General features: G+C 39.9%; 1 protein-coding gene across 7 annotated transcripts in view; it reads left to right on the top strand.

Moving 5' to 3' along the window:
- The window catches only part of GRIA4 (glutamate ionotropic receptor AMPA type subunit 4), a 221,000-nt gene that overhangs the window by 126,701 nt on the left and 73,768 nt on the right, over positions 1-20,531 (top strand). For all 7 annotated transcript variants that reach the window (XM_071555041.1, XM_071555039.1, XM_071555054.1 and 4 more), the window contains exons 4-5: positions 2,533-2,717; positions 19,657-19,710. In XM_071555041.1, coding sequence (XP_071411142.1) covers positions 2,533-2,717; positions 19,657-19,710 — 239 coding nt within the window. The remainder of the gene's footprint in view (positions 1-2,532; positions 2,718-19,656; positions 19,711-20,531) is intronic.

Here is a 20,531-nt window from a genome sequence, read left to right as displayed (position 1 = left end):
AGTCTATTAAAAATTGTTCCTGCACACTGAGTAGATGACCATGCCACTGACTACTTGCATAGGGATTCTGAACTCTTCTGATGGAGAATATTGCACCATATTCACTTCCTGCTGTTTAGCTGTGTTATGCTATATGTGAAAAATCTCATCTAAATGCCAGCTACTGACAAGAAGCTACAGAAGCTTCAAATATATGAATGAAGGCAGTTGCTAATGAAATGTGGCAAGTCAAACCTTGATCCAAGGTAGAAGAAAAGGTTTTCTGTGTATTTGTCTGATATTTGTCATGCCTTATGCTGGGATAAATTACCAGTTTGATCAAAACACATCTTAGTAAAGTTGTCCCAGTGAAATAAGGCAGGAGGAGATGTCAATTGCTGTTTCCAACACCATTCATTCTGAATCAAAGAAAATGTTAATTAGTGTCAGGAAGCTGAATTAAATAAATGTTGACTGCCTTTGTAGCAAAGATCAAGTCAAAGTTACAGTGTAAGTGAAGCAGGAACCCCTGTAACATTGGAGTGGTGTCAATGTATGTCTATACATGGAAATGAATAGGAAATGAAGCAAGAAATACAATGTTTGGGAAAGAATCTTGTCATGATTTGGAGAGATAATTACAGGCAAAAAGGAGACTGAATATAGCAACAGGAAAAGCAGAATAATTATGCAGCAATTAACAGGAAAGCTGTATGGTTCTTTGAAAAAAAATAACAGTCATTGGGTTAAAAATATATGCTGAATACAGAAATGTTTTAATACTCAATACATCAAGGACTTGAATTCATTTCCTGTGATAAAATACTGTTTCATAAAATAGATGTCTAATTGTGTGATAAAATATGTTCTGCATTTTATGTATTTATTATAATTGTTTGCATTTTTATCTAAAATATGTCATCTGAATTGCAGGAAAAAGCATAATACATGTTCATTTTGGAGTTCTGGTGCATAGTCATAATGATAAGAAAACACAGATTTTAAGTTAATATTTCAAAGACTAAAAATGTCAGGATCCAGTAGAAAAACAGCTACTCCCAGATTTGCAAGAAAATTTGTTTATCATGTGTCTTAAAATGTTCATATGCTGATAACACTATTGTCTACTTTTATTTGACTGGAGGCAACCTCACATTTTGTTTGCATTGTCGGTCTTCTGATAATTAGTTATTTAGCAACTGCACCCTCAAAAGTGCTCTTTCTGAAATGTAACTTACAAAGATTCCTCCTGAAATCTGTGAGAATGTCTGGTGGTTCTTTTACAGGGAATCTCTCAGGCAGTGGCATTTTCAAGTGCATTAATGTGATGTCTGGGGATCACTGCACTCAGACATGAGATCCTCTTGCTAAAAGAAGCTACCACTGGGTAGCCACATCACCAAGGAAAATATTTAGGAGGTGAATTTTTTGTTTAAAGCCACAATACTTTGTGTTGTAATTTTAGACAGAGGGACCTTCTCTGAATTGTGTAATTTGTATGAACATCTTATAGGGAAACATATCTGTCCTTCTGTTCTTTTTGTCTTTTTTAAACATTAACTCTGGGTCTGAGGTGTACTGTCTTCATTTCTTTAAACAAGTTCACCACTTACTCTGGATAAATGAATAATACTTTTCCTGCTTCAGAAGTTGGTTGAGCAAGTCCAGACAGGGCTTGCAAACTGTCCCAAGTTATGTCATAAGCTCCTCTGCTGCCTCTGTACTGTACATCCTCAGTGAGAAAAAGAAAACAAGAGAGGGAAGAAGGTGAAGGGCTGGTGTGCCAGGGTACCCTGACACTGCAGTCAGAGAGCCTGCCCTGCAGGTACTGGTGGAGACCTCTGACAGGACACTGCCTTTCCCTTCTGTGAAGGGGCTCAAAGTCGACAAAGGGGTCATAAAGAGCAATAATCGTGCCATTAGTAACAGTGATTGCTTCTATGGTGCCCTTCAGTCATTGACCTCTATTCTCTGCTTACAGTGATTCAAGCTATATAGAGTCTCTGAAATAGATCAATGACTTCTATTCATACATCTATACTGGCATATATATGTATAATTAAATGAAATCAAAATTGTTACTAAGAAGCATTAAAACCAGCTTGGATTAAATATTGCTAAAAGAAAAAAAGGGGGGGGGAACTCAAAACCAAAGCATTTGAATGCTTCTGTGGTATGCAAATTCTTTCCCTGGGTGCGTAGTAATCTTGGACTGTATCTTTGCTGTGTTGTAAAATTCCCAGATACAGAAACTATACAAAACCAGTCTGAGATGCTGAATGCTTGACTGCAAGAATTTGTGTGTATAAATCATATGAAGATTATCCATAATGCTGTGAATCACTCCCAGCATACTGTTCACATCAATTGTAAATTTTGTTAATTGCATGCTGTGTGCTGATCATGGCTAGCAGCATAGGTATGGATACAAATATTCTTTTATTCCCTTCTCTGCAGGGGGAAATATTAAGACACATAATATCGATTAAGGACAATTTGTGTTCAGAAGATGCAAACATTGTTTTACTAGTGTATTGTGTCCTTTTCTTTTAGGTTATTCAATACTTCAAGCTATTATGGAAAAAGCAGGACAAAATAGCTGGCAAGTCAGTGCCATCTGTGTGGAGAATTTTAACGATGCCAGCTACAGGCGGCTTTTAGAAGATCTGGACCGAAGGCAAGAAAAGAAATTTGTTATAGACTGTGAAATAGAGAGGCTTCAGAATCTCTTAGAACAGGTAATACCTGCTTTTAATGTCACTGTAAACGCATTACTGAAACTCCAGATGAGATAGCATTATGCATTACCTTTTGTTTATTTTTCAATGGAAATGAAAGTGATTGTTCTTTCTTTTTTTGTTTTAGTTCATGGGCCTATATTTGTATGTCCACTTACCTACTCCATTTTCTTTTCATATTTAATACCAGTCTTAGTACCCAGCATGTCAGTGCAGTGAGCCCCTCCTTTTGCACTCAGGAGGCCTGTGGACAGAGGGTGTCAGCAACTGGGGCAGCTGCATGTTTGGCATCACTGCCCAGCACCTCCATGCCTGATACATCTTGCATCAGGGTCATAGGACTGGCAGAACAACATGGTGTTCCTGAATTGCCAGGGTGCTCTTAGTACCTTCATGGGATTAAAGTTTTGTTTGAGGGGAAAAAAATAGCTTGTTTAAATTCAGTATTCTTTTTATTTGCCAAAAAGCAAAGGTCATGTATTTCTAGCCATAAAATGCTTTAAAATTATTGTTGCACATATTTAAACTGATACTTTTATTACCTTAGCAGAATATTTAGGAACATGAACAGTAGAATAAAAGTACTATTGAACTGGGAAGGGCAGTCAGGTTCTTCCATCAGTTATTCATGGAAAGCTGTTACTAGATAAAGAAAATACTGGGCTAGACAGACTGGCTGGCACTAGGTAGTATCTGTACCAGTGTGCAAAACGACTATCAAACCCTGCCACTCTGATGCAGCAAATCTATCTCTATATAGTATTTATGTATAAGCTCTTCCTTAAATGATGGAAGAAGTAAAATAGTGTTTTTAATGGAAAATTTTGTCAAATGACAAGAAAACAGCTTATGTTTAACTATTTGCTTCTCCATTGATCCCACATATTACATTGCTGTGGTGCAAGTTCACCATTCAGTGTCTGCTGCTGCTGCAGGAATTGCAGGGAATGAATGCCATCTGCTGGTGCTGGACCCTCTGCCACCATGCTCCTTCTCTTGGCTAGTTAGAGAATTTGGAAGATTTTTTTAGCAAAAGCATTCATGATGCATCTGTCTCTGAAGTTACTGAAAATGAAATGTCATTTGTGATGCAGAAATTCATAAAATAGTTCTTATAAATGCATAAAATAATACTCCTTGACATATATACATCAATTTTGCTTTCACTGACAGAAGGTAAAGAGGGAAACTGAGAATTAATAGTGTGACTGATATAAGAAGAACTTTTTCTGTGACTGTTGCCAAGAGAAGAACAGACAATACCATAGTGCTACAGATATTCATTTGGCCATTATATTGTTTTTTTATTCTGAATGCCGTTATGTTTTAACACATACTTTCTATAGCATATAATTAAATCCTCCCCAAGTTCATCTATATCATAGTAAAACAGAACACCCATGTGGGGGTCTTCTAAAATACATTCAGAAAAACAGCTTCTCTCTCAGGTCCATGTGTGTGCACATGGTGTACCTGATTTCTTCTACACGGCATGCAAATGTGACATAAAAAAAGTATGTTCTATTACCATAAGTCTTGAAGTACACCCACCATCCTGTGTAGGTGTATATACTGACTATCCACCCAGTTTCAAAGGAAAGTGAAGTCATCGAGTACATGTCTGGATCTCACTGATCTCACATGTATATTTTATTTGTGTGCAGAAGCTGGTAGTCATTTTCCTCCTAGACTGGGACCTTCATAGTCAGTTCATGTAGGTCTGAATTTAGCATGCCTAAAACAGTAGTTAATGCAGGCATGCTGAGTAATAAAAATAAGTGCATGACCACAACACAGAAATGGTGAGTTTGTGTCACGCCTCTATAGGGCAAGCCTGAAAGCTAATTGAGTTCTCTTTTCATAAACTGCACAGGGAGAGCTGAGGGCAGGAGTTAACACCTAACATGCAACATACTTATGTTACTTTTAGGAAGTGATTTATCTGGCTACTGGCTAATTTTGGGTGGGATATATTTTACCTAGGAAATGAGCTTTTCTGTACTTGTGCTTGTGTTTATTTGCTCTTAAGTGTGAAACCTTTGCCCTTAGATCTGTGCTAATGAAGTGAAAGAAACTGGCATGGGGGCATGTGGAATTTTCACATTAATGTCTGCCTACATGTATATTATATATGTTATAAATATTATATATATGTATATTATATAATTTTTGTATACTACCTAATTATATTGGAATTCATATATCATGCAAATTCCCTTCTTCCCCACTATGCCTGGAGATTCTCTCCATCCTTCCAAAGGACGGTCACTGTACAAGCAGGAATGGGATTATTGCCAGGCTAGACAAAGTATGCAGAAGAGCTGCAGCTTTACTCTCATTGCGAAGTTCCCGGTCTTTCTAGACACGCTGGCCTACAAGTGGGCCTGGAGTGCTGGTTTGGGGCTCAAATGTGACATTCAAAGACCATGTGCTGCTTTAAGGATGGGCATTCAGAAGCAGTTTCAGACACAAAAGCATTTAGTTTTCCAAAAATAGGAGTGAAGCAAAAATGGGCAAGCCCAATGTAGAAAATACAAAATCACTCCCATTTTCAGATATCAGTCATTGACTTCTTCCTTTTGCATGAAGACTTTAATAACCTGTAGCAGACAGGGAAGGTGGCTTCACAGGTGGAACTCAAGTTAGCATGTTCTTCCCTACATACACAGAGGAATTGATTAAGCTTCAGTGAGTCTAATTAACTCAATTTCTTTCCTGCCTAGTTTTCCTGTAATTGAGAGCCTAAGTTGTGACTATACTGTAATACTTTACAATGTACAAGTAAATGTTCTGCAGAACATTTAGGAAAAGTAATTAAATCTCAGTAATGAGGCCATAACTCAAAGTGCTTTGCCCTTAAATCTATGCTAATGAAGAGAAGGAAACTGGCTTCTGGGCTTGTGAGTTTCTTCTCCAGTGACTGCCCATGTATATACAATCTCACACTTCTCATGACTAAGTACCTCAAGCAATGAAGACTAGAGACTTTTTCGATGGCTGTGTTCAAGGAGTGAGTTCATGTGCTCCTCCCCCAGCCATACGTGGTGCCTGCTTATCTGACCTGGTGTCTTCTGCTCTCTGACCCCCTCATCTGCCCAGCTGAGTAAATCAGCACCTTGCTGATTCCTCACTTCTTGTGCAATTTTATTGTCACCATTTCCTTTTTTCTTTTTTTTGTCCCTTACATTTTTCTTAGTTATGTTTCTCATTTATTTTCTCCTCTCCTTGTGCCCTGCTGTGTGTAGAAGCTGCCTCCACACTCTGTACCTGAGACTTGTCTTCAGAGAAAATTTCTCTCCTGGAACCCCATGATGTATCTGAATTCCAGACTTCCTCTGCCATGCACAACCCAGAATGTGCATTTTTCATCATGTGGTCTTCCTTTTAGGTTTTGTGTTGCTATGATGAGACTGATGTCTTGAGAAGGGCCAATACCGCATTTCTTATTGTGATGAAGTATAGAGAGATGGAATTTCATTTTCAGATTTCCATTTTACAATGGAACAGTAGGGCCAACATTACATTAGATCCAGGAGATGCACACAAGTATTTGTATCTGATTTGCTTGGATTGCCCATCCTGTCTTAGTCTCAGCAAAGGTTTCGGATCTTACCTCTCGAGGATATGCCAAGACTGTGGTAGTTTTCTTAATAAAGCTATTCTCCTCTGTTTTGGTCATGCTCCACCCACCCAAGACTGTACATACTCCAGTAGCAACTGGAGGTATTTGGGGGTTACTGGAAACATTTTTCTTGGTTTCAGAATTAGTGCCGGTTGGCATCGCTCATCTCACATCCCTGTTTGAACGCTACACTGGAACAAGACATCCATTTCTGCACCGGTCACAAAGTTGTTGCTTTGATTCATCGGTAAGGCAGTGTCTACAGCCTTTCTGAGTCAGCAGTTCCCAACCTACTTTTAAGAATCTGCTGTAACTTCAGCATACCAAGATAATTTTAGCTCTTTCATCCCTCATTCTCAGGGTGGTAAAAGAACATCCTACCTCCTTAATATCTGACAACAGCCATAACCAAGAAAACCTTTTTAGTTACCTGGAAGTGAAACTCCTTTACACTCCTCTAGCAGACCTTATCATCCTGCAATTAATTCCAAGCTCTGAAAGACAGCACACAAACATCAAGACTTTTGTCAGAAGTGGTTTTGTTCCTTGCACATTTTAAGTGATGCACATGATTGCCTTTGGGAGGGGCAAGCATGCCCTGACCCATTTTAATTAACCAATGTAGACCTGGAGCATGCCTAGGGATGGTGTACATTATAGGCATGGACTGCTCCCTCACCATGGCCTCTCAGGTCAGCCTTAGCAGTGCCGGTGCTTCAACCAGCTCCAAAGTCTTTAACACAAGCAGATTCGATACTTTACATGACCACTGCTGCTCACCCCCAGAAATAACCCCAAACCAGTGTGTTTCAGTGCTGAGCTGGAGCCCCAAGAGCAGTTAAATAAAGATGGAAAGCATCTCTCTCTATGGCATGGGAGTTGGAACTCAAAAATCTTCAATGTCCCTTCCAACTCAAACCATCCTAGGTTTCTGTGATTCTGTCAGCTTTACACATAGTTTCCAGAAGATGTGTTTCTATTTTGGAGAAAGCACATCTATGCATAATGATTATAGACAACTTTTTATACATAGCAGAATGTTTTCAAGAACCTTGTAAGTGATCTCACTAAATCTGATTAAGGGTCTCTCCAGTTTCCATACCTGGCCCTTTGTTTCACCTATTCATATACCACCACAGTAAAAAACGTGACACAAGTTTTTAACACAAAGTAAACTATGATAACCCTTTATTTGTATTGCATAAGTGACTAGAAGCAGAGACGAAGCCCCAGTTTCCTGCAGGCAGGAAATGAGGGATTGTTTTTACCCTTACCTTTGCAGTTTACTAGGACAAGATAGAAAAAGGGAGTTAAAGACACAGAAAGATAAAATGACATCTCCACAATTTTATGAAAGAATTATAGCTTATATAGCAGAATGCATTTCTAGTGATTTGTATTCTGTCAAAGACCATTATGTCCTTGTTTATCAACATCCCTTTTTTCATGACACTTTCAGCAGGTGGTCTTTTAAAAGCGCAAAAATATTCTGTTTGAATCAAAGGATGAAAGTCAATGGAAGAGATGGAAAATTCTCTGTTTCTGTGTCTCTTCTTTCCAAGTCATGTTTCTAAAACACTCTCCTGAATTTATTAGAGAGAACCTTCTGCTTAAGACAAAACAAATGTTTGATTGTAACATGTTTTCCATTTCCTTACAACTAGTCCACTAAAACCAACGGAAAACTGTATAACTCCTGAAAAGTCCAGGCCAAAATAGTCATTGGCTACATACAGCACAGTAAGAAACACACAAGTGTATTTCCGTCACTTTTCATTGGCAGTTTTTCTTCTTTTCTTACTCTTTCTCTTATTTTTCTTTCTGCATTCTCAGTGCTCTGTTTTCACACCTATAGGCAGCTGTTAAGATAGAAATACCTTATGAATGAGTGTACTGTGTATCATCTTGTGCAGAATTTGCAAACCTGTAATGTACTTGCATCAGAAACAGCTAGAAGGAATGCCAGGGTGATCAGACTAACTTCTGTGCTACATTATGTGACCACATCTAAAAAAATCTTCACCAAGCCAGGCCAACCTGCTTCTTCACCATTTTGGTTCCTCATTCTCTGCTACTAAGTACTCTGCTACTTATTCCTTATTTCTGATAGACGTCTCAGGCAAATTTTTGCCAGAAATTTAGTTTAGTTGTATCTCCATAATGACCATGCATAGTTCAGCAAAGCAAACTGAAAACACAAGTTAACTGTAATTGCATTTATGTTTACTTCTTTCTGAAACAGAATGATGGTACTCCTAATTTCTGTTTTCTCAGGCTTTTCATATGCAGTAGAATTTACAGTGTTTGTTTCTGTATTTGTGCACACAGAAATGTGCATAAAAATTTCTACTGGACATACACAGGACTATATTCAGAAAAAAAAAAGCATTTCTTTCTGTATGAATGGCAATGGATTTCCTTTCTTCTTCCATCTGTAGCAGCTCCATCTTCTCCCACCCATCTCTGTCTGATGAATTTCAAACTTCAGCACTCTGTCTGTTCAAAGCCTTCCAATGTGTCCACTGTTAGCAGCATTTTCTCCTGAATTTTGCATAGTGAATCAGTGTTGCTGTCAGAGATCATCAGTCTAGCTCCTGATCTACCAGACAGGCTGATTCCAGTATCTTTTTCCTGCTCCCTGCCCTCCCCAGCCCATAAGAATTAAAAGGGGTGTTTCCCAGTAGATGAGTACTTTCCATAGCTCTGTCAGCTCTCTGTATCAGCAAGATCAAGCCTCGCTGCTCATCCAGGGCTGGTTTTGCCTTTAAACACAGAGGTGAAAATGGTTATGCAGCATCTGGCACAGATTTCATGCTTCAATGTACACAGCTGAACTGATACATAATAATAAAAAGAATGTATATGTACTATGCAACATTAAAAATTAAACAGGGCTGTAAAGTTTTCACATAGTAAAGTACTAGTATCATTAATCTTATCTTGTAAAAATTACAAGTCAATAAACTAATTAATAACAGCTAACAGTTGTTATTAATAAGCATGATAGGGAAGTAGCTACACAGTATATTGAATGTTGTTCATCGTTTTCGAACTCAGTTGCTCAATACAGAAAAGAAATTCAGCCATTGGAGGGGCATGGTGAAGGGCCTTGAGGGGTTGTCATGTGAGGAGTGGCTGAGGGCACTTGGTCTGTTCATCCTGGAGAAGGGGAGACTGAGGGGAGATCTCATTGCAGTCTGCAACTTCCTCACCAGGGGAAGAGGAGGGGCAGGCACTGATCTCTTCTCTGTGGTGACTCATGGTAGGACGCAAGGGAATGGCCTGAAGTTGCATCAAGGGAGGTTTAGGTTGGATATTAGAAAGAGACTCTTCACTCAGATGGTGGTTGGGCACTGGAACAGGCTCCCCAGGTCATAGCACCAAGCCTGACAAAGTTCAGGATGTGTTTGGCTGACACTCTGATGCACATGGTGTGACTCTTGGGCAGGGGTAAGTGCAGGACTCGATCTTTGTGGGTATCTTCCAACTCAGCAAATTCTGTGGTTCTGTGAATGTGTTAACATCGCTGATCATCAGCATTAAAGAGCCTTGAGATATGTTGCTGAAGAGTATCATGGATGTGTTTGCGTAAATGTTCATGTGGAGACAAGTACAGAAGCCAGAACATGCCATTCTTTCTTTGTCTGCCCTTGATATTTTGTTAGAGGAATGCTAAACTTGAAAAACTAATGTTTGACTGCTCTAAATAGATTGAGTTGTAAATTAGGCTGGTTTACATTTTTTTTTTCTTATCTCATTTTCCAGTGTGTCTACCAGATGAAGGTGGCAATCGGTGTTTTGCAAATATTTATATCACTGGCATACTTAAGATAATAATAAATTAATACTTTAATAAATTGCAACATCATGCTATTTTAGGAACATAGTAGCAGCTCTCTGTGTATCTCTTCTTAGTCCCAAAGGGATTGGAAGATTCATAACATGCCTTTTCTTCATCATTCTGTTCTCTCCATGCTTTTTTATTTCCCCTAGAGGTCTATGGAGTTGCTTCTAAGCGACATTATAATGTCAATGCAAACTGATAGTCTTCTGCTTGAAGGAGCCAGTCGCCAGCACTGCCACCAGCGGTTTCCTCACCCTGCAGAGCCAGGAGGGGGTCTGAGTAGGCTCATTTCTGTAAAGCAGATGGGATTTTGCACACAGTAGCCGTCGCACACAGCACAGTAAGAACACATTTTGTCACTGCAGCACACAACTGTTGAGGTTTGGACATGAGAAATGTGTTATTTCAGTTACTGAAAGAACAAATAGGCAGTAGGAGACAAAGGACAAATACAAATGCTTTAAAGGATTTGTGAAGTGACCTTACACCCTTCCTCTCCTTCCTTGCCTTCTTTTTTCCTACAAGTCTGCATATCCCATTTAGCTCTGAGTGAGCCTTTCACAGGAGTACGCTTTGAAGGCAAACAGCTTTAGCAGCAGAAGGAAGCAACTGGTCATGCTCAGGACAGTGGTTAAGGACCTTTCAGTCACCTTCACAGGTTTTCTTCCCCCGCAGCTTCCCACACTGCATAGGGCCCTGCCCTGCCAGCTGGTGGTGGGCACAAGGGCTGTGTGGGAAGCATCCTTCTCCTTTGCTGCGCCGTACAAAAGGCAGGTGTGCACACTGCTGTTCCAGCTCAGCACCTGCCTTCACAAGAGAGAAGGAGCCACTTCTGCTTTGTTTGTTGCTTTTAACATCCTCTCTGGTGGGTTTTCCACCCTTTTGTGAGCACTAGCTGTTAAAATTAATCTTGTTTCTCAATTGCTTTTTTATGGCTTTGTAGAAGATTCATCCTGGCTTCAGATATTGTATAAAAATCCCATTTCAGTTGTGGTTTATATCATTGCCATTTCTGCTGCAATATTTCAGGTCAGGTCTCAATCTTCCTTCTTTAACAAGTCTCCACACTTTTTATATTGTGTTAGACAGACTACATTTTATTGCAGGTGTTCTTTTTCTTAAGGCAGTCGATTGTGACACAATAGCAAAGAGGAAAACCTTTGTTAAAGTCCAATTGGTAATTCTCAGCTATCACCCTTTGAAGATATTTAACTGAAAAAAGTCCTTTTCACTCCGGCTGTACTGACCTCCATCTTCTGGACATCATAATGAGGGGCATTTCCATTTTGTGCAATATCCATTTTATGACTTTGGTCCAGAATCTGTGTTCTGATGGTGATGTAAGCTTGCAAATAGTTTTGTCAAAGTCAGTACACTTGCCACTTACAGAAAAAAAAAAAAGAAAATAATCAAAGTAGACACTGGTAGCCCTTCTTTTGAACAGCAGACTAGTTTCTGAATTTCCTACGGCAGGCTGTTCATTTAAATGGAAAGAACAGTATCGTATGATAAAGTCACAAAGTTCAGAGTTGTGTCTAAAGCCCAAGTTGAATTCACATCTCCCTGCCCCTGCTTTTACCACACTTTAAAGTCAGTGGTGTAATTCTAGTTACTTTTGATTACCACTGGAATCCTGACATAAGAATAAGGCATTTTCATAATTGCTGTATGTTAGATCAGCAACTTAAAATTCTCTCACTGCACTGTTCTATTTTCTTATAAATAAATGCATTTGATAATGTGCCTAAGGCTGATTTAGGCTTTTTTGAAGTTCACCTTTCTGCAAACTCTTATAAAAATAATGATTTTGGGGGAAAAAAGGGGAAAAAAACCAAAGTTGTGTTAGATTCTGAAAAAATCTTAATAGCCCAATGGCATTAATATTCCACTTTTTTCGATTCTATTCTGAAATGAGAATGACTACAGGATAATGTATGGAATGACTGTCTTTCCAGTTAATGATAATTAGGGAAACAGTTCATATTTCATATTTTCTTATTTATTCTTCTTAATACTGATGATTAGTTAATAATTTGTTTGGTTTCACAAGTAAGAGTATAAAAAAGCTCCAGTTCTAGGTGCTAGTTACATTGGTCATTGAATTAAAATATGTAAATCAATACACAAAAGCCAGTGCGGTATCCTGCTTTCACCTGCTTCAAGCCTTCCACAAAGAAGTTGAAGTTCACCCTTACCAGCACTTTTCCCCCAAAATCTCCCTGAACAAATTGAGGTCACCTTAAACTCTCATTTTGACAAAAGATGGGTGTGCTGTCTGTGTGTGATGTTTAAGAAGTCAGAGTGGCAGTACAGAGCAAAAACAAATGTTCAGAATGTGTAAGTGAATAAGTACATATATAAGGGGTACATAGTATATAAGTACTACCTACTCCCTGAGGTTGCTGGCACTAGAACATTTTTGAATTAAAGCATCCTGAAGCATTGAAAAGCACAGTTACACATACAAAGGGTCCTTCCTGACCTGCCATGACCCTGACCTACCATATCAGCAGTTTCATGGTGTATCAATGCTTATGTAACTGGCAGAGCCCATCTTTGATGCCTAGCCCTGCTGGGTTTTGCAATCAAACCCAGTGAGTGCTGCATCAGACTGTTTGCTCCCTGACAGAGCCACGAAAGGTCCATGTGACAATGCCGCCCTCTCTTCAAGGGTCTAGCTTTTGAAATTAAGGTAGTTCTCATAGCTCAACCTTGTGTTGCATGAATCTGCCACCTACCCCACAGGTTCCCAGAGCCTGTCTAACAAAGTGCGGCCCGCAGGCACACCAGATTATCTTAGCTGGTGTCAGGAATGTGCTTTTCTTACAGTGAATCTCCTGATTCCTGAGTTTCACATCAAGTTTGGACTCAAAACACATTAATTGGTTTTCATTTGGGTGATGCCAAACAAGATGTACCAAGAAGCACCCTTGAAGTATAGTGTGGGCTCAGTCTAGTGACCAGGTTAGAGAGTCCACAGCAAATTCCTGAAACTGCTACAGTTGCCAGATCTTTAGCACCAAAGCTTTTGTTTTACAGATCTTATCCTACCAACTGCCCTTCTTGCTAATGTAGATGTTAGACAATGTTACTCCGCCCTCTCTCTGACTGTGGCAAAGCCTGGCCTTTTGGTCTGAATTTAGCGGTGCACAAGGAAGTATCTGGAATCTTAAGGTAACTCCAGACTAAATGAAATTCTATAGGAAAGTATTTCTGGAACGCTGTCTCATCTGTCAAAATCCCAGGCCTGTGTTTGGTCCTGGGTAATACGTATTCATACATGTATGGAATGGTTGAGGTCTCATCTCTCAAAAGTTCTGACCACTGCGAATCAGTTAAAGAATAGAGAAGGAGAACCAGTTAAAGAATAGAGAAGGAAAGTGTGAGAGTTTGCATTCCAGACTAAGTAGTTGTCAAACTCCTTCCCATATTGCAAAGGACTTAAGTTCATTTCCTCAATTTGTCTCAGGGCAGAAGTGCAGGAAGAAAAAAGGTGGCTCTTCAGGTAGCAAGAATTCATAACATGTGTTTTAGATCATAATCTGCAGCTTTGAGTATCTGAGGAAGAAAGGTGACTATGTGTATTTTGGGTATGCAAAACTATGAGATGTTCACAGATGGCTATTTCACTAATCTTGCACCTTTTTCCTAAATAGTAACTAATTCTTGGTTTTCAAACTGTGTGTGGTCAGTAACTATAAAACCTTTCAAATTTGAAATACAGAATTGTATCCAATCTTGGTTGAAAATACAAATCATGTTTTTTCTGTCTGCTTAATCAACATTTTTAGAGTAAAATTTTCCTCAGTTAACATTACGGATATAAAATGTAGGTGTCTACATCAGAGCTAATCACCAGCAACACTTTTTCTAGTGAGTGCAGAAAATTAAGTACTTTCACGGCACGAGCTGTCTAACTAATTTTACACGTGTGCTTTAGAATAAAATGAATCATTTCCTCAAAATGCCTGCTTTTCCCATGGAAAGGAAGTTAAGACAACTAGATGATACCAACCTGATGTCCTTCTATGACCAGGTAATCCACCTGGTGGAAGGCTGTGGATGTGGTCTACCTGGACTTCAGCAAAGCCTTTGACACTGTCTCCCATAGCGCACTGCCGAAAAAGCTGCAGCCCACGGCTTGGACAGGGACACTGTTGGGTTAAAGACTGGCTGGATGACCAGGCCCAGAGAGTGCTGATGAAAGGAGCTGCATCCAGTTAGTGTCTGGTCACTAGTGGTGTTCCCCAGGGATCAGTGTTGGGCCCAGTCCTCTTTAATATCTTTATTGATGATATGGATGAAGGGATTGAGTCCACCATCAGCAAATTAGCAGATGACATCAAGCTGGGGAAGGGTGTCAATCTGCTGGAGGGTAGGAGAGCTCTGCAGAGAGACCTGCACAGGCTGGATTGGTGGCCAGATTCCAATGGTATGGGATTCAACAAGGCCAAGTGCCAGGTCCTGCACTTTGGCCATAGCAACCCCATGGAGTGCTACAGGCTGGGGACAGAGGGGCTGGAGAGCAGCCAGACAGAGAGGGACCTGAGGGTTCTGATCGACAGGAAGATGAACATGAGCCAGCAGTGTGCCCAGGTGGCCAAGAAGGCCAATGGCATCATGGCCTGTACAAGCAATAGTGTGGGCAACAGGACCAGGGCAGTGACTGTTCTCCTGTATTCAGCACTGCCAAGGCTGCACTTTGAGTACTGTGTTTAATTCTGAGCCTGTCAGTTTAGGGAGGACACTGAGGTGCTGGAGTGGGTCCAGAGAAGGGCAGTGAGGCTGGAGAAGGGACTGAAGCACAAGTCCTATGAGAAGAAGCCGAGGGAGCTGGGATTGTTTAGCCTGGAGAAGAGAAGGCTTAGGGGAGACCTTACTGCTCTGTACAACTACCTGAAAGGAGGTTGTAGCCCGGTGGAAGCTGGTCTCCTCCCAGGCAACCAGCAGTAGAAAAGGAGGACACAGTCTTAAGGTCTACCAGAGGAAGTTTGGGTTAGACATTAGGAAGAAATTCTTTACAGAGTGAGTGATCAGACATTGGAATGGCCTTTCCAGGGAGGTGGTGGATTCACCGTCCCTGGAGATATTTGTGAAGAGATTGGATGTGGCACTTAGTGCAATGGTCTAGTTGATAAAGTGGTGTGGGGTCATAGGCTGGACTCAATGATCCCAGTGATCTTTTCCAACCTAATTGATTCTGTGATAGATGTGTAATTTGATCACTTACCCTAAGAAACAAATTTTGAGAGTATATGATGAAAATTTCAAATTTCTTTTTTCAAAACTATTATGTACATCAAATCCAGGAATTCTACAGTGATACCTACATATGCTTCCTAGGAACAAGAAGAGATGTAAATCTGGTTAATCATTTACAGTATTTACTCGGTTTGATTATAAAAACAACAGACATGTATCTGATGTACCCCTACACTTACAGGTTGATAATGTGTTTGTTTTATCTGACTAGTATGTAGCAACAATGACCAAAATCTGTGTTAAGAAACCAAGCTAGGGAGCAGATCACTAAGGGTATTAATTACTATGTCAAATTCCCATAGCTCAAAGGGAGCTGCACTGATTTGCCGAAGCTGGGGATCACAGTTACCATGTCACATATATCGCCTGTGCACACCTCATGAAGTCCAGCAAGGCCAAGTGCAAGGTCCTACAGCAGGGACAGGTGTTTGTGCAAACAAAGGCTGGCAATCCTGCCCCTCTGCTTTGGTGAGATGCCATATGGAGTTCTACATCCAGCTCTAGGGTCTTCAACACAGAAAGAACATCAAACTATTAAAGCAAGTCCAGAGAAGGATCATGAAAGTGACCAGGGCACTGGAGTTTTTCTTCTCCTATGAAAATAGACTGAAAGTGTTGGGTTTGTTCAGCTTGGAGAAGAGAAGGCTCTAGGGAGACCTCATTGTGACCTTATGGTACCTGAAGGACTACAAGAGAGCTGGAGAGAGACTTCTTATTAGAGCATGTAGTAATAGGACAAGGAGTAGGTTTAGCTCAGATACAAGGAAGAAATTCTTTACTGTGAGGGTGGTAAAGCACTGGAACAGGTTGACCAGCGAAGTTGTGGATGCCCCATCCCTGGAGGTGTTCAATATTGGGCTGGACAGGGCTTTGAGCAACCTGGTCTAATGGAAGGCATGCCTGCCCATGTCAGGGATGTTGGAATGAGATGATCTTAATGGTATCTTCCAATCCAAAACATGCTGTGATTCTATGATCCTAAGTCATATCAGTCCACTTAATAACTTTCAAACTGTGATGCTGTATTTATTTTAATCTATATCAGTTTCCATGTAATGAAGAGGCACATTTTTTAGTTACCGTGTACTTCTGAATGAGTACAGATGTAAAAGTGTTATTGGTGTCAGGGATCACATCCCTTTTGAAGCCATTAAACCAGCTGGAATGTTAACCTTTTCATTATATGTAAAGTCAAAATGACTTGGCAGAATCCTCCTCACATGTGTTGCGTTAGTAATAGGTAAAATTGTGACTTTTCGCTCTCTACTATCCCTAATAAAATGGTAGCAATGGTATTTAATCGCTGATTTTAATGGAAGTTTTATTGAGTGTTAAATTCATTTATTCTCTGTCCTAGTTCAGCTGGAGGGACCAGCTAACCCTGTGTGGTGGTGATCAAACCTGTGTATTCCACCCCCTCTATTCATTCCCCAAGGACAATGGGCCATTAGCAGCAGCTGCCCAGGGAGCCATTATCACTTTCACACCCAGCCTGAGGGGGGCGGAGCTGCTAATGGGCCATCAACAGCTCAACAACCCCTGGCTCCCAGAATGAATCACCCATTGTGTGAGTCCCCGCCCAGGGGGAGGGACTGAGAGCTCCCTGAGGGTACATAAGTGGTGGGTAAGAAGACCTCGGGGACCTTCTCGTCGGATCCAGAGCAGCAGCAGGACCTCGACAGCAGGAGACCACCGCTCTCGCCCAGACCACAGCCCTCGCTTGCACCAACAGGTTTTTTCTTTTCCTTTTGCTCTGGACTTGGGGGAACCACAGGGGTCTCAGCACAAGGGCAAACAAACCCCCTTGGGTTTGTGCCCCAGGACACTGGGTTATATTGCTGGGGTATTGTGAGTTGAAAGCAATTTCCCTTGTGTGTCAGTGTTGTTATTGTAATATTATTATTAAATTTTAGCTCTGACTTATAATCTCTCTCGTGGTGAGTTCATTTCCCCTGCTGGTTCACCTTCAAACCAGCACATTCTCAAATCTTCATTTGTGAAGCCTAGCCATGATGATGATGAAATTCATTTATATGAAGAGTGACAATGTGGTCATGGATTGGGAGGGCTGGTGTCTTTCAGGGATTTTTAAGTTTATGTTTTGTTTTCTAAATACAAATAGTTTAGCTACAGACTATAAATATGAAGTAATGATTACGAGATGAGCAAAAGGATGAAAGAAAAATTGCTTCTTCACTCTATTACTTCAAACAGTTCTGATAACATACTTATGCCACATCCCTTGGATTTTCCCCTTCCACTCTTCTGTAAAAGGGAACTGATTTACTGGAACAACAAAGTCAGGAATCAAAGTTTTCCAAGTCTTAACCAAGACTTAGATCCTTGGGTGTCTTTGATCAAAATATTTAGACATTCATCAACTTGTCTTTATATCCAAAATGTGATATTTATTTTTCACAGCTGTGGGAAATGAGATTGCAAGGTTTAGTGAATGTTTTTTCTGTCTTTTGAACATGAGGTATGATCCCTAAAGGGAAAAAGTTCTCAATTCTTCAGACATAGTGTGCTGGTTTAAAGGTAAACCAGCAGGAGAAATGAACTCAACACGAGAGAGATTATAAGTCAGACAATTTAATAATAATATTATAATAAATACACTGACACAAAGGGAAATTGCTTTCAATTCACAAAACCCAGCAGTATAACCCAGTATCCTGGGGCACAAACCCAAAGGGGTTTGTTAGTCCTTGTGCTGAGACCCACATGGTTCCCCCAAGTCCAAAGCAAAAGGAAGTGAAAAACCTGTTGGTGCAGGTGATGGCTGTGTCTGGTCGAGAGTGGCAGTCTCCTCCTGTCGAGGCCCTGCTGCTCCTCTGGATCCAACAAGAGGTTCCCAAGGTCTTCTTACCCACCACTGATGTACCCTCAGGGAGTACTCAGTCCCTCCCCCAGGGCGGGGACTCACACAATGGGTGATTGACTCTGTGAGTCATGGGGTATTTTTGAACTGTTGATGGCCCATTAGCAGCCACGCTCCCCCCAGGCTGGGTGTGAAAGTGCTAATGACTCCTTGGGCAGCTGCTGCTAATGGTCCATTGTCCTTGGGAAATGAATAAAGGGGGTAGAATACACAGCTTTGATCACCCCCACACAGTGATAACTGGTCCCACCTGCTGAACTAGGACACATAGTCTAAAGATAAGTTTCCAAAGCAGGAAAGGAAACAGATCCATAAGCTTCCCGTTACTTATTGAGTAACCTAGACTTTGTGGAAAACGTTTGCTTGTTTCTTATTTATTCATTTGGAGGGAAGCTAAAATACCTTGTGCAGATGAGTACATAAGGAGGAAAAAACCCATCTATTTGGGCCGCAGGCTTTTTCTAAATGAGTAGTAGACTATCAAAAATAAAAGTTCAAAGGACTGTACTGGTATTGAATGCAAGCTGCATGTTACAGGTAGTACTGCTAATTTCTTTGGTAAAAGCAGCTTTAGCCTGCACTAAGTGTATTATCAACATTTTCTACTGGCAAAATATTATCTCATTTCTTGCTTTCAGTATATTAGAAAAGAGTCATTCCATCACAGAAATTGTAAAAATATTGATACAAGGGGCAGGTTGACATAGCTTTTGTCTAAAACCAGTGGCTGATATTGCCATATCAAGACTGTAGCAACTGCACATCATGGTTGTTGCCTTCTTGCATCATATATTTAGTTAAACACTCAAAGGCAGCCTCACTGCTTTTGCTCTGTCCTTGCTCTCGCTCATTCCCAAAGTCTTTAGTGTTTTACTAAAAGCTGAATAACACTCATAGTACTTGAACATCTCAAGGGCAGCTTTGATCCTAAGAGATGAAAACCCAGTGTGATTCATAAGTTCTGCACTTACTTCACATGAAAAAGTACATGAGTGGATAGGCTTTCTAGCTAATATGTGATATCCTCCTTCTGAATTTGTATCCTATAGAGAATTGCTCTATTTGGTAAAATATTATAGCACAGTAACATTTTCAATTCAGAAGACACTCAGATTACAAGTTCATTACTTTACTCACTTTGATGTTAACTTTTTCCCATGATTAAGTCCCTGGAAAGTCATAGTAGCATTATCAGAGGAAGACTCTCAACATTGTATTAGTGGCATTACATATTTCAGAGTTTATATATATCTGTCTATGAAAACACCTTTATAGAGAAAACAACATGACATGGTTTTTCTTTTTCTTTTTTTTCTTATTTCTCTCACAGATTGTGAGCGTGGGAAAGCATGTTAAAGGATACCATTATATTGTTGCCAACCTGGTAAGATACTTTTCTAGAATTATATCCCTGCTCGGTAAGTGCAACACTGTTTTACTTAGAAATTATAGCACTTCACTGAACATTTCCCATTTGTCTCTAAAATGTGGTTGTTCATAATACATTCTTTATGATGCATAAAAGAAATTGGGTTTGTTGTTACAGCTATCTAGTTACAAAGGACACAATGCAACCCTGCTAAATTTTATCAAAATCAATGTAATATAAAAGACTGCTAGGTGTATCTTGTGGCTGAATTAGTATTTATAGAACTACACTATTATTTTTTACTTACCTTCTTATTAGTAGTAACATAAAAATTCTAGAGGTAACTTTTCTACATTCTCCAGGGACATTCATGTTCCTGTAAGATCAGCTATTTTCAGTCAAATTACTAGTTTGATATTTTCACTCTAAGTCTAAACTGGACATTCACACAGAAAATGTTCAGAAGAGGGCAAAGAAAAAGTAAATTAAATATTTTATTATTAAAATAACTCCTTCTTTAAGCCAAAATACATGCCTGGCGAAGTCCAGTGAATGTAGGACAGAATCTAATGTATGCTTTGAACAGTTTTTATTCTACTTTCCCTCAAGGAATTTTATTTGATGTGAAATATTTTATTGTGCTTTGCTGTAGTTGTATCTTGACTTTAAGATCACTTCAGATTCTTTTTAGAGCCTCAGGTGTTTTAAATGAGATGTGTCTGTTCTCTTAGGTCTTACAAATTAGATTTTTCAGCTTTACAATTTTATAGTTCCCCAAGTGATTTTTCTCATGCAAAATAGCTGCTGTAAACAAGGAACTGGATGTTGCAGTGAAC

The sequence above is a fragment of the Pithys albifrons genome, chromosome 1 (genome assembly GCF_047495875.1).
Source record: "Pithys albifrons albifrons isolate INPA30051 chromosome 1, PitAlb_v1, whole genome shotgun sequence".
Lineage (NCBI taxonomy): Eukaryota > Metazoa > Chordata > Aves > Passeriformes > Thamnophilidae > Pithys > Pithys albifrons.
Note: the sequence above shows the minus strand (reverse complement) of the source record. Positions and strands in the feature narration are given on the sequence as shown.